This window comes from Mustela erminea, chromosome 1 (assembly GCF_009829155.1).
Source record: "Mustela erminea isolate mMusErm1 chromosome 1, mMusErm1.Pri, whole genome shotgun sequence".
Classification (NCBI taxonomy): domain Eukaryota; kingdom Metazoa; phylum Chordata; class Mammalia; order Carnivora; family Mustelidae; genus Mustela; species Mustela erminea.
In genome coordinates, this window is record NC_045614.1 from 214,405,287 (window position 1) to 214,416,861 (window position 11,575).

The 11,575-nt window shown below is 45.0% G+C and overlaps 1 protein-coding gene across 3 annotated transcripts in view; it reads right to left on the bottom strand.

The window, feature by feature from the left end:
* BRWD1 (bromodomain and WD repeat domain containing 1) overlaps positions 1-11,250 on the bottom strand; it is a 109,278-nt gene extending 98,028 nt beyond the window's left edge. For all 3 annotated transcript variants that reach the window (XM_032355136.1, XM_032355143.1, XM_032355130.1), the window contains exons 1-4: positions 11,067-11,250; positions 10,903-10,961; positions 10,733-10,762; positions 10,489-10,548 (exon numbers count right to left, since the gene is read on the bottom strand). In XM_032355136.1, the coding sequence (XP_032211027.1) occupies positions 10,489-10,548; positions 10,733-10,762; positions 10,903-10,961; positions 11,067-11,115 (198 nt within the window). In that variant the 5' untranslated portion in view covers positions 11,116-11,250. The remainder of the gene's footprint in view (positions 1-10,488; positions 10,549-10,732; positions 10,763-10,902; positions 10,962-11,066) is intronic.
* Between the last annotated feature and the right edge of the window lie 325 nt (positions 11,251-11,575).

Consider the following 11,575-nt stretch of genomic DNA (forward strand, 5'->3'; position numbering starts at 1 on the left):
CCTGACCCTCAGGCAATGTGGTTAAAAGTGCAAGCTAGCTCCACCTAACTAGTTATGGGACCCTGGACAAGGTACTTTCTAGAACTTCAGATTCCACATTCACAAAAATAGGTAATACTGCACACTTACAGGGGTGGGGGGGGGGGAGGCGTGTGGGTGGCTCAGCCATTAAGCGGCGGGGCTCAGGTCATGATCCCAGGGTCCTGGGACCAAGCCCCGAATTGGGGCTCCTTTCTCGGCGGGAAGCCTGCTTCTCCCTCTCCCACTCCCCCTGCTTGTGTTCCCTCTCTTGCTCTGCTATGTCTCTCTGTCAAATAAATAAATAAAATCTTAAAAAAAAAAAAGCTGCACACTTACAATGTACAAGGTACACATCTAAGACTAATTTAATTCTTCACTACCTTAATGATAATAGCTAACATGTACATGATGATTTCTACCTGACACTGTTCTAAGTACTTCACACACACAGACTAACTTCCTATATCCCCAAACTACTCATCTGCATTTTACAGATGAGAAAACGTAGGCACGGGCATTAAATAACTTGCCCAGAAGCAAAGATCTAAGAAATGGCAAAGCTAAAAATAAGAACCCTGGCTGTCTAGTTCAGAATTCTCCAGCGTCTCTGGGTCCCTGCAATCGGCTCTACTGCATTCAAATAAAAATGCCAAGTAACAACATAATCAAGGAATGTCTGAAGAGGTTTAGAGCCAAAGTGGCCCCTAGAAGTTTTTAAAGCCAAATACATGCAGACTGATTAAAATCAACACAGAGAATTTCTTCTATGTAGTTAAGATCCTCCCATCCAAATCTCGTTCACCTACCCCATCACAGTAACAAGCAAAGTCTCCGCCAAATCCTGAATACTGCACTCAGAATTCATCCTGTGCTATGGTTATTACCTAACTGTAACACAAAAGTTTTGTGTTCAAAATGTCACTTTCACATACTACATAACAAAGGAAAGAGTGTCAATATCACTGAAAGATTCTACTTCGTACCTTCCTAATGAAATGGCCTAAGGAACTTTAAAAAAGGGGAGGGGGGATGTACAACTTTCATGTCTCTCACAGCCATTCCTGTGCTGAACGCTGCTCTGACCTACAAATGAAGCACACGACTCAGAGAGATTTTAAGAAATCAAAGATCATAGAAAAAAATCACTTAATAACCAAACTGGTGATGACTGGTTCTCAACAGGAAAACATACTAAGCATTAAGCCACCCACATTAATTCTTCCAATGAACAGAGAGCCGACTATGTGCCAGGAAGTACAAGTGTACCCACAGAGGACTGCAGACAGTTACATGTCCCACATAATTCTGTTAAGTTGAAAGTAGTCATTTATTTCAACTATTAAAAGGAGAGAGTACATGAGACTAGCACTCTCACTTTAACAATGAGAACAGGTTGGTCTAGCTTGAAAATAATTTTTACCCATCACAGAGCTGAGAAAACAAGTTGACATCAACTACACCCCAGAAACTGGTGAGCCCTTCTGTGACCAGAAAGATTCACAGCTGCAGGGAGGCAGGAAAAACTGACCACAGATGAGAACAAGGAAAAACCTGCCAACCTTTTAAACTTCACAGTCACCTATGGGCTGGCATGTCTGTTGCCTGATGAGAATGCTGATGGCCCTAAGTCAGGGAGTGTCGACACCACCCCAATTCTCCCCACGAGCCTTCACCAACTGCACAGGCCCCAAAACGGGATGCAGAGCAGCTGGGGAAGACGCAGTCCACTACAAGGGCACTCCAGAGGCCCTCTGAAGGCTCGGGTAGGAAAACAGAGTAAGAAAGCCAAAGGCCCAACTGGAGAGCAAAGAGATCTTGGCAACCAAAAAGCTGGCAACTGGGCTAGAAAACAGAGCAAGCTCTTTCAAGGTTTGGGGAAGCTGGCAGCCGGGCTACAAAATATAGGCTTCGGGGTGTTCCCACCCTGTGCTGAGCTCCGTGCTGAATGCAAAGCCTACTTAAAAAAAGAGCTAGAGGGCTCACTCGCTCACTAAGGAATCTCACCGGGGCCCAAACCCCAAACTCTGCTGGAAGGTAAAGTCCTGATCCAGTCCTTAAGCTACGTGAAGCTAGGGCTGAAGCGAACCAACTACGGTTCAGCAGAACCCAAAAAAACAGAACAGGACACAAATTAGATGCACCCAGCTCCTCACATTAAGAACGTGAGAGAAAAAGGGTGCATCCTTTACTGGGGCTAACTGTATTACCTCAGCCACTACTCTTTAATACAAAATGGCCCAGCATACTTCAAAAGATGATGGGATACACAAAGCCAAATGGACCCATGATCAAGAGAGGCAGTAGTCAACAGTGGACCCAGAGAAAGCCCAGAGGTTGAAAATGCTCAGCCATTATCTCTTCAAAATATTTCTGTCCCATTCTTCCATTCTTTCCATTTAGGATTTTAATTACACATTAGACAATAGATTCAAGAGGCTTGAACAACCTCAAGCAGAATAAATACAAAGAAATCTATTCATTTAGGTGCGTGTAGTAGGCAACTTCTGATGTGGCCTCCAATGATCCCCAAATACTGGTTATTGACAACCTGGTGAAATCCCAAATCCCTTCCCCTTGAGTAAGTTACTTCTAACCAACAGAAAACACTCAACACTGAGGGGATACCATGTCCATTATTAGATTACAAAAGACTGTGATTTCTGTCTTGCTAGCAGACTATTATTCCCTACTCAGCTTTCAGCTCTTGATGATGCCAGCTGCGTTGTTGGATAGACAAGTGGCAAGGAACTTAGGGCAGCCAACAGACAACTAGAATCGAGACTCCTCCATCCCACAACCTGAGAACTAAATCTAGCCCAAAACCGGGAAACACTGCAAACAGACCCTTCTAAGTCAAGTCTTCTGCTGCAGACCTGGCCAACACCTAGACTGCAACCTTGCTATCAGCTCGGCTGCTCCTGAACTTCTAGTTTACAGAAACTCTGGAATAATAATAAACCTGCATTGTTTGAACCACTAAGTTTTGGGGTAACCTGTCATAAAGGAATAGGTAACAACTATAACACATCACGGTAAAACTGCTGAATATCAAAAACAAAATGAAAATCTTAAGCCGTCAGAAAAAAAGCATCATCTTGAAAGGAGAAAACAGTAAGACTGCCAATTTTTCAATATTAATATACTGAAAGGGAAGGGGAAAAAAAGAGAAAAGCATGAACCGGAATTTCACCTTTAAAACGACTTCTAAAAACAAAGACAAAACAAAAATGTTTCAAACCAAAAATAAAACAAAATAAAATAAACAAGAAAAAGGAAAACCAAAGCCATTGCCAACAAAACCTCATTAAAAGAAATAACGAAGTTGTCCAGACTGAAGAAAAATAATCACAGATAAGATACATGGGAAGATAGGAAGGAACTAAAAATACCCAAAAAAGGTAGACAGTGGGTAAACAAATGAGTATTCACTTTATTTTCTTTTTTAAGATTTTATTTATTTGACAGAGAGAGACACAGTGAGACAAGGAACATAAGCAGGGGGATTGGGAGAAGCAGGCCTCCCGCCAAGGAGAGAGACCAATGTGGGGCTCGATCCCAGGACCCTGGGACTCTAACCTGAGCCAAAGGCAGACATTTAACAACTGAGCGACCCAGGCACCCCAAGTACTCACTTTAAAACAACAGCAGTAACATCTGGAAAGATTTATAACATATGTAGAAGTAAAATGTAATAATAGCCCAAAGGACAGGAGGGTAAGAATTAAGTTTTAATTTCATTTATTTGGGATGTGGTAAAGTAACTAACATAAATGGTCAACAATTACTGTAACATCCAAGGCAACCACTAAAATAGTAACAAAAGGATATAATACCTAAAAAGAAAGAACAGTATAAAAATTAATCCAAAATAGAAGAAAAATAAAGAGATAGGAACATATATTAAAGATACCTGGTAGACTTAACACAATTTTAAGTATTTATATTACTTAAAGACTCCAAGTAGGAGACCAAATAATAAAACTATATGCTGTTTAAAGGAGACATACTTAGAAAATGAGAACATGGAAAAATATTTACTTTACTACAAGTAAAAGGACAGAAAAAATGCACTATGCCATCAGTAACAGAGAGAAAACAGGGTTGGCTGTACTAAGGCCAAGCCAGACTTTGAGGTGAGAAGTTATGAGAGAACATTTCCTAATTTTTAAAAAAAAAAAAAGGTCAAATTCTGGAAAAGGCAAAATTATGGAAACAGTAAAAAGAACAGTGGCTAGGAGGGAGGGAAGGACAACCAGGCAGAGCACAGGCGTTTTAGGGCAGTGTCTATATGATACTGCATTAGTGGGTATGTCATTTGTCTAAACCCGCAAAACACACAACACCAAGAGTGCACACTGTAAGTGTAAGAGAACTCGAATGTGAACTATGGACTTGGGTGCTTATGGTGGGTCAGTACAGGTTATCCACCGCAGCGGATGTACCATTCTGGAGGATGCGGAAAATGAAACAGGCTGTGCACTAAAAGGGGACAAAGGGAGATGGGAAATCTCTATCATCTGCTCAACTTTGCTATGAACCTAAAACTGAAAAGTTAATTTGCCAAATGGCAAAAATCTGCAAAGAATTAGACAATGTGAAAGGAAAAAAATTCACATGACTTTTGTCCCATGCAAATAACTGTCACGATTAGGAGAGCCTCTGAAAACAAAGTAATTAATAACTATCGTCTTTCGAAGCAGTACAGCGGGGGTGCCTGGCAAGCTCTCGGTAGAGCATGCTCTTGATGTCAGCAAACTGAATTCAAGCCCTACGCTTCATGGGGGAGCTTACGTAAATAAAATAGCACCGTCAAGGCTAAGTGACTCATAGGTAACAATACCACTATCATTATTCAGCACCCAGGCAGAGGGTACCACCAGAGTTCCCCATCCCACAACGTGTTCATCCATTAATGGGTAAATACCAGGTATCATTCATTCAGACCTAAGAGCCAACAGAGACCGTATTTTGTTACCTCATTTAGACCCTACAAATATAAATGAAGCAAAGGGGAAGTCTACCCAATGAGGACTTTTCATCCTGCCAATGTTGCTACTTGTTAGTGCTGATCATTACTGTGTGCCGGCGTTGTAAGCCATTTTTTTCCCCATGTTTACAACAACGCTTTGATAAAATTACTATTATCTCTGGGGTGCCCAGGTGGCCCAGTTGGTTAAACATCTGCCTTCAGATCAGGTCATGATCTCCTGGTCCTGGGATCAAGCCCAGCGTTGGGCTCCCGGGTCACTGGGGAGTCTGCTTCTCCCTCTCCCCCTGCTCAGGTTCTGTATCTCTACCGAAGAAATAAATAAATAAAATCTGAAAAAATAAATTACTGTTATCTTTGTTACAAAGATCAAAAAACTCAGGTAGATGAGGCGCCTGGGTGGCTGAGGCATTAAGCGTCTGCCTTTGGCTCGGGTCAGGATCCCAGGGTCCTGGGATCGAGCCCCACATTGGGCTCCCTGCTTGGCAGGCCTGCAGCTCTCTCTCCCACTCCCCCAGCTTGTGTTCCCTCTCCCGCTGTCTCTGTCAAACAAATAAACAAATTTTTTAAAAAAAAGAAAGGAAGAAAGAAACTCAGGTAGAGATTAGAACATCTAGAAAGCAGCACGAGTCACGATTACAGCCCAGCTACCTGGCACAAAAATCCAAGTTTCTAATTTCTATACCACTATATTGCTGGACTGTAACTTGTCATCATACTGCCATGATCATTAAGGGGTCCCAAATTATCAATGAAATGCCTATAGAACAATAGATCTCTGTAGTCAACAACAAGGGAAATGCAGAATTCAGACAGAAAGAGATTAGCTGTGTCAGTATCCTACAATTTAAACAGTGGAGTCAGTTGCAATACAATTATCCAATACAAAGTTGTTTTTGCTTGAAATGGGTAAAGTAGCCTTGCTACAAAAAAAGTTCAACTGAACACTCAAGTAAAGTCAAACAGTGCACCTAAATTCTGGATTCCTTAATATAGTAGGGAGCTCACAACAGTAATACTGCTCTCCCCCTTGGTTTGGGCAGTTAATTCATAACTGAGGGAGATGGACAAATAAGACACAAGAAATAGAAAAGTGCATTGATACATTTGTGCAAATTATTCTGATATAGTAAGAGGTTTTGTAATGACTAAACTATTTTTAATACTTGGTATTAAAAATTATGATAATTTTTAATACTTGGTATTAAAAATTATGATGATAATTTTTAATACTTGGTATTAAAAATTATGATATTATGATGAATTCAAAATATATTTACAAGTGTTAACTTTTAGGGGCGCCTGGGTGGCTCAGCCATTAAGTGTCTGCCTTTGGCTCAGGTCATGATCCCAGGGTCCTGGGATCTGAGCCCCACATCAGGCTCCCTGCACGGCTCTCACTGTGTCTCTCACTGTCAAATAAATAAATAAAATCTTTTAAAAAAAAATGTTAACTTTTAGAAATATTACACTTAGATATGACGAAGTTTGCAATCTTGTGGTGGCTGAAATAATCATATATTTGTAGTAGAGTATGAAATACTGAAGGAAATTTAATTAAGACAAGTGATGTTAAATACCTTAAGATCAAATTCTTATCGCAAATTAAGTCAATAAAAAATAAAATATACTTGTTTCTAGAAATACTACCAAATCTATAAAACTTGTAACGATATAAAGATTTAAGAAAAATGACTACTTACAACTCTAAAAAAATTGGTATTTCTATATAATAGCTTTAAGTCTTTTCTTTAAAGGCCTACTAAACATTTAAAGAAAAGGCATAATGACAATAAATTCTCTAACAATAGGCTCTAATGTAAGGATTTTTTTATTTCATTTATTGGTTAAGGAAGACAGTGGCCTGCAAAGGCGTGTTACTCAATTACTAAGTCTATCCAAACCCATTTGCCGTATTTAAACATGTTCCTCCTTTACAAATTAGGTCCTTCCTCACTCCTGTGCCCCATTCTACAGTTCCATTTCCTTCTTCCTCTTTCATGTTCACCACCTATAAATTATCAACACCCCAATTACATTTTACAAATTCACAGGCCCAACTCTAATGCAGAAAAGTAGTCTCAATTCTTTCAAGAAATATCAAAAATACTCTTGCTTCCAAAATACATGTTGGGAGTGACAACACGGTCCAAGTCTAGGATAAACTGTAACTCTGTAAGCAGTGACACTGGAATCATCTAAGGTTTCAAAAACTAGCAATGTCCCCTCCCAACAGAAAAATTCTGATTTAACTGGTGTGAGACATGGCCTGAGTATCCAGATTTTAAAAAGCTCCCCAGATGGCTCTGATCCAAAAATAAGGACTACTGAAAAAAAAGGGAATAAATTTAACAACACAAGGAAACAAACACCACAAGGGAACTATCAAGCAAAACCCAAAAGTGAAACATTTTACAGACTGACCAACTCAAGTGTCTTCAGAAAATCAATGGTACAGGAGAAAAAATTATTAAAGATAAAGAGATGGTGGGGCGCCTGGGTGGCTCAGTGGGTTGGGCCTCTGCCTTCAGCTCAAGTCATGTTTTCTGGGTCCTGGGATAGAGCCCCGCAACGGGCTCTCTGCTCGACGGAGAGCCTGCTTCCCCCGTCTGCCTGCCTCTCTGCTTACTTGTGATCTCTCTGTCAAATAAATAAATAAAATATTTAAAAAAAAAAAAAGAGATGGGAAATAATTTCAGTACAACACATGGACCTTGCCTGAAACCCAGTTTAAACTAAATATAAAAAGAAATCCAAGCAACAAGAGGAGAAACAAATTTAGCCTAGATATATAAATAAACCTACATATGTATCACCAAAGATTAATATTATTCTTTGGTTTTTAAGTGTGACACTGCCACTGTGGTGGTTTAAGAAACAGCCGTCAGTTTTTACGAGATACACTTGGAAGAACTGAGAGAAGAAATATAGTATCTAGATTTACTTTAAAATACTTCAGCATAATAACCAGTAAAATAAAGGAATGTCTGGAATTTGCTTTAAAACAATACAGCCTGGGGTGCCTGGGCGGCTCAGTGGGTTAAAGCCTCTGCCTTCTGCTCAGGTCATGATCCCAGGGTCCTGGGATCGAGTCCCGCATCGCATCGGGCTCTCTGCTCAGCAGGAATCCTGCTTCCCCCCCAACCCCCTGCCTGCCTCACTGCCTACTTGGGATCTCTGTCTGTCAAATAAATAAATAAAATCTTGAAAAACAAACAAACAGACAATACAACCTAAGGGAGGGAGCTAACAGATGCAACATTCTTTGCTAATCACTCAGGCTGATAAGGAGTACCTAGTGGATGGTTCCTTACTCTTCTTCTATGTTTGAAGATTTCCACTGGTATTTATTAAAAAAAAAAAGTGGTATTTCAAACAGCAGCCAAAATAACGGTAACAAATTGGCAACAGGATTCATTACGTTATTATTTGTGTATATCTGAAATACTGCTTAATTTTTTTTTAAAGATTTTATTTATTTATTTGACAGAGAGAGATCACAAGTAGGCAGAGAGAGAGAGGAGGAAGCAGGCAGGCTCCCTGCCGAGCAAAGAGCCTGATGTGGGACTTGATCCCAGGACCCTGAGATCATGACCTGAGCCAAAGGCAGCGGCTTAACCCACTGAGCCACCCAGGCGCCCAATACTGCTTAATTTTTTAAAAAAGTGGAGTTAAGGGGCGCCTGGGTGGCTCAGTGGGTTAAGCCGCTGCCTTTGGCTCAGGTCATGATCTCAGGGTCCTGGGATCGAGTCCCGCATCGGGCTCTCTGCTCGGCAGGGAGCCTGCTTCCTCCCTCCTCTCTCTCTGCCTGCCTCTCTGCCTGCTTGTGATCTCTGTCAAATAAATAAATAAAATCTTTAAAAAAAAAAAAAAAAAAGTGGAGTTAGTTTGGAGAACTAGAAGCTACTCATACTCAGACAAAAGAATAACTCTCCTGTATTCAAGAAGCTCATCTTCCGTCACTTAGTTCTAGGAGAGGGTAGAGGCGGGGGAAGGCAAAGGACAAAGATACACACCATACTCAACAAGGCAGATGATGAGACCACCTGGCTCACAGCCACACCACAGCAATGTATTGCAGATTTGGGGTAACTTTATGCAGAATTTTAAGTAGGATTTTAAGCAATTCTAACAGAATTGCTTAATTACAAAAATATTACAAAAATGTAGTATTTTAAAAGTTTTCCAGTAGTTATGGTAGTTCAAAATTTGCATAATTATCTCCTCCACAGTACAACTGCACTGTCAATAATGCACCAGAAAGTGTACAACAAATAGTTCTTCAAAACGTTTCCTAGACTTAAGTATTCAAAATAACAAATTCAATTCTGCTACGATGCAGAATTTTTAGAACTCACTTTCTTGCAAATACTATTCACTTTTAAGTGTTTCCTTCAAAAAACCACTACATCAATAAATATTAAAATTGATGACTGAAACAGAATCCTTTCTCCAGACTTTCTCAATAATACTTAACCGTTCATATACAGATGAAAAATCCCCTTATTTTTTGTCCTTTTGTTTAATCCAAGAACAGTGATCATATTCTACTACCAAATCCTATTACAGGTATTAGAACTGCGATAAAAGATCACGTAGAGGTTGTTTTGCTCATACGAGATGCGGATACAGCCTGGCGACTCAAGAATCCTTTCTCCTAACACACGAGTTGGCAAAAATATTTTCCTAAAGAATGTTTTATGTCATAGGGCAATCCGGTGCACAAGACCCAATTCTAGAACTGTGAGAGCAACTCCAGAGTGGACAAGGGGCGATGCAAAGTGTACTCTACGCTAACGGTGCCCCTAAAGGAGAAGCGGCAGAGCTGGGGCCAGCGCTAAGCCTCGTACAGCAAGGTCAACACAAAAATTCATCAAAGTACGTTTTCTAAGGCACTCAACAAGTACTGTACAGTTTAGAGAGGCAAAAGTACTGGAGGAGTGGCATACTGTCACAGCAGCAGGACTTTTATGACGCTGCAGAGGGGAAAGAAAAACCCTAAAGAGAGGAACATTTCTCCACCTTTCAGAAACCAACGATTCTATTCCTAGGGAACAAGTGGTTAGAGGAGCTGGGCGGGGCAAAAGAGAGAAGACCAATCAGAGGTCGAGTTACAAGTCGGGTACGAAAACAGAAGGATGAGAGCAGCTCGCTGAGTGGCTGGAGCCCCGCCCGCGCGCACGCGCGCCCCCCGGCACTCACCAAAGGCAGCAGCACCTGGGGACCCATCCCACCGCAAACCGGGGCGCAGGGTCGCCCCCACCTCCCGCCAGCCGCCAGCCCCCCACCCCCGCCCGGGCCATTTCCTCCCAAAACAAACCCGGCCGCCCCAAAACAAAACAAAACCTGCCGAGGAGTCCCGCTCTCCCGGGGTCGCCCCCGAGCACAGCTCGGCCGCTTCGGCCCAAGAGCAGGAGCCCCGACAAGGGGGCGGAGAGCGGGTGCTCGGAAACACGCGATGGAAATGTCAAAAACCTCACCAATTCCTCGTAGCTCCTGTTGTGCTCGTTGCCCTCCCAGTCCAACCTCTTCGGCAGCAACTGCAAAGGCACGAGACGCACACGAGTGACCACCGCGCGGGGCCGGGCGGGGGGGCGGGGGGCCGGGCAGGGGGCGGCGGGGGGGGCCGGGGGGGGGAAGCTGGGCGAGCGGCCCCGGCGGGGTAGGGAGGGGGCACGAGGGGACGCGGCGGGGCGGGCGCGGCGGGCGCCACGAAGCACAGACCTGGTACTGCTCCAGCTCCTGCACCAGCACCTGCAGCCGACGAGACGCGCAGTTAGGGGGGCGGGGGGCACCCGGGTGCGCCCGGCGCCCTCCACCCGCGACCCCAGGCGGCGGCGGGGCCGGGACGGGACGCGGCCGCCGCCGCCGCCGCCCGCGGGGCCCGCACTCACCTGGGCGGCTCTCCGACACGGGCCGGCCGATAGGTACCGGGCGATGAGGAAGTACAGCTCTGCGGGAAGACGGGGAGTCGGGTCAAGAGCGGGCGCGGCGGCGGGGAGGGGGCCGCGGCCGAGGCCGGGGGCGGCGCGGGGAGGGCGCGGACGGCGCGTCTTACCCGACTCGATGAGGGGCACCGGACGTCGGGCGGGCGAGGGCTCCGCCATGGCCGGGCGCGGGGCACGGGGCTGGAGCGGGCGAGCGAAGCGTGTAGGCCGCGCCGAGGCCTGAGCGGGCCGGCGTCCCTCTACCTCTGGCGCGCCGCCGCCGCCGCCATGCCGTGCGCGCCGCCACGCCGATGCCTCCGCGAAGTAGTCCCTCCGCGGGAGAGAAAGTAGTCCCCGCGCGGCGACCGCCAGGCGACCCCGTCCGACCGTCGGCCGGGCCGCGACCAGAGCGGCTGGCTGCGCCTCTTTCTCCGCAGTGTCAGGGGCGCCGCGACGGGAACGTGGAGGGTGGACGAAGGCCCGGGCCCGGGCAGGCGGCGGGTGGGGGCAGGGAGCGCGCGTGGCCGGGATCCCTGCGCGCGGTGAGGCGGCGCCCGGCCATTGTGAGGCGGCGGCGCGGCGGCCGAGCTCGCGGCGGGGCGGGCGCTGGGGCGGAGGTCGGGCGGCGCGCGGGGGCGGG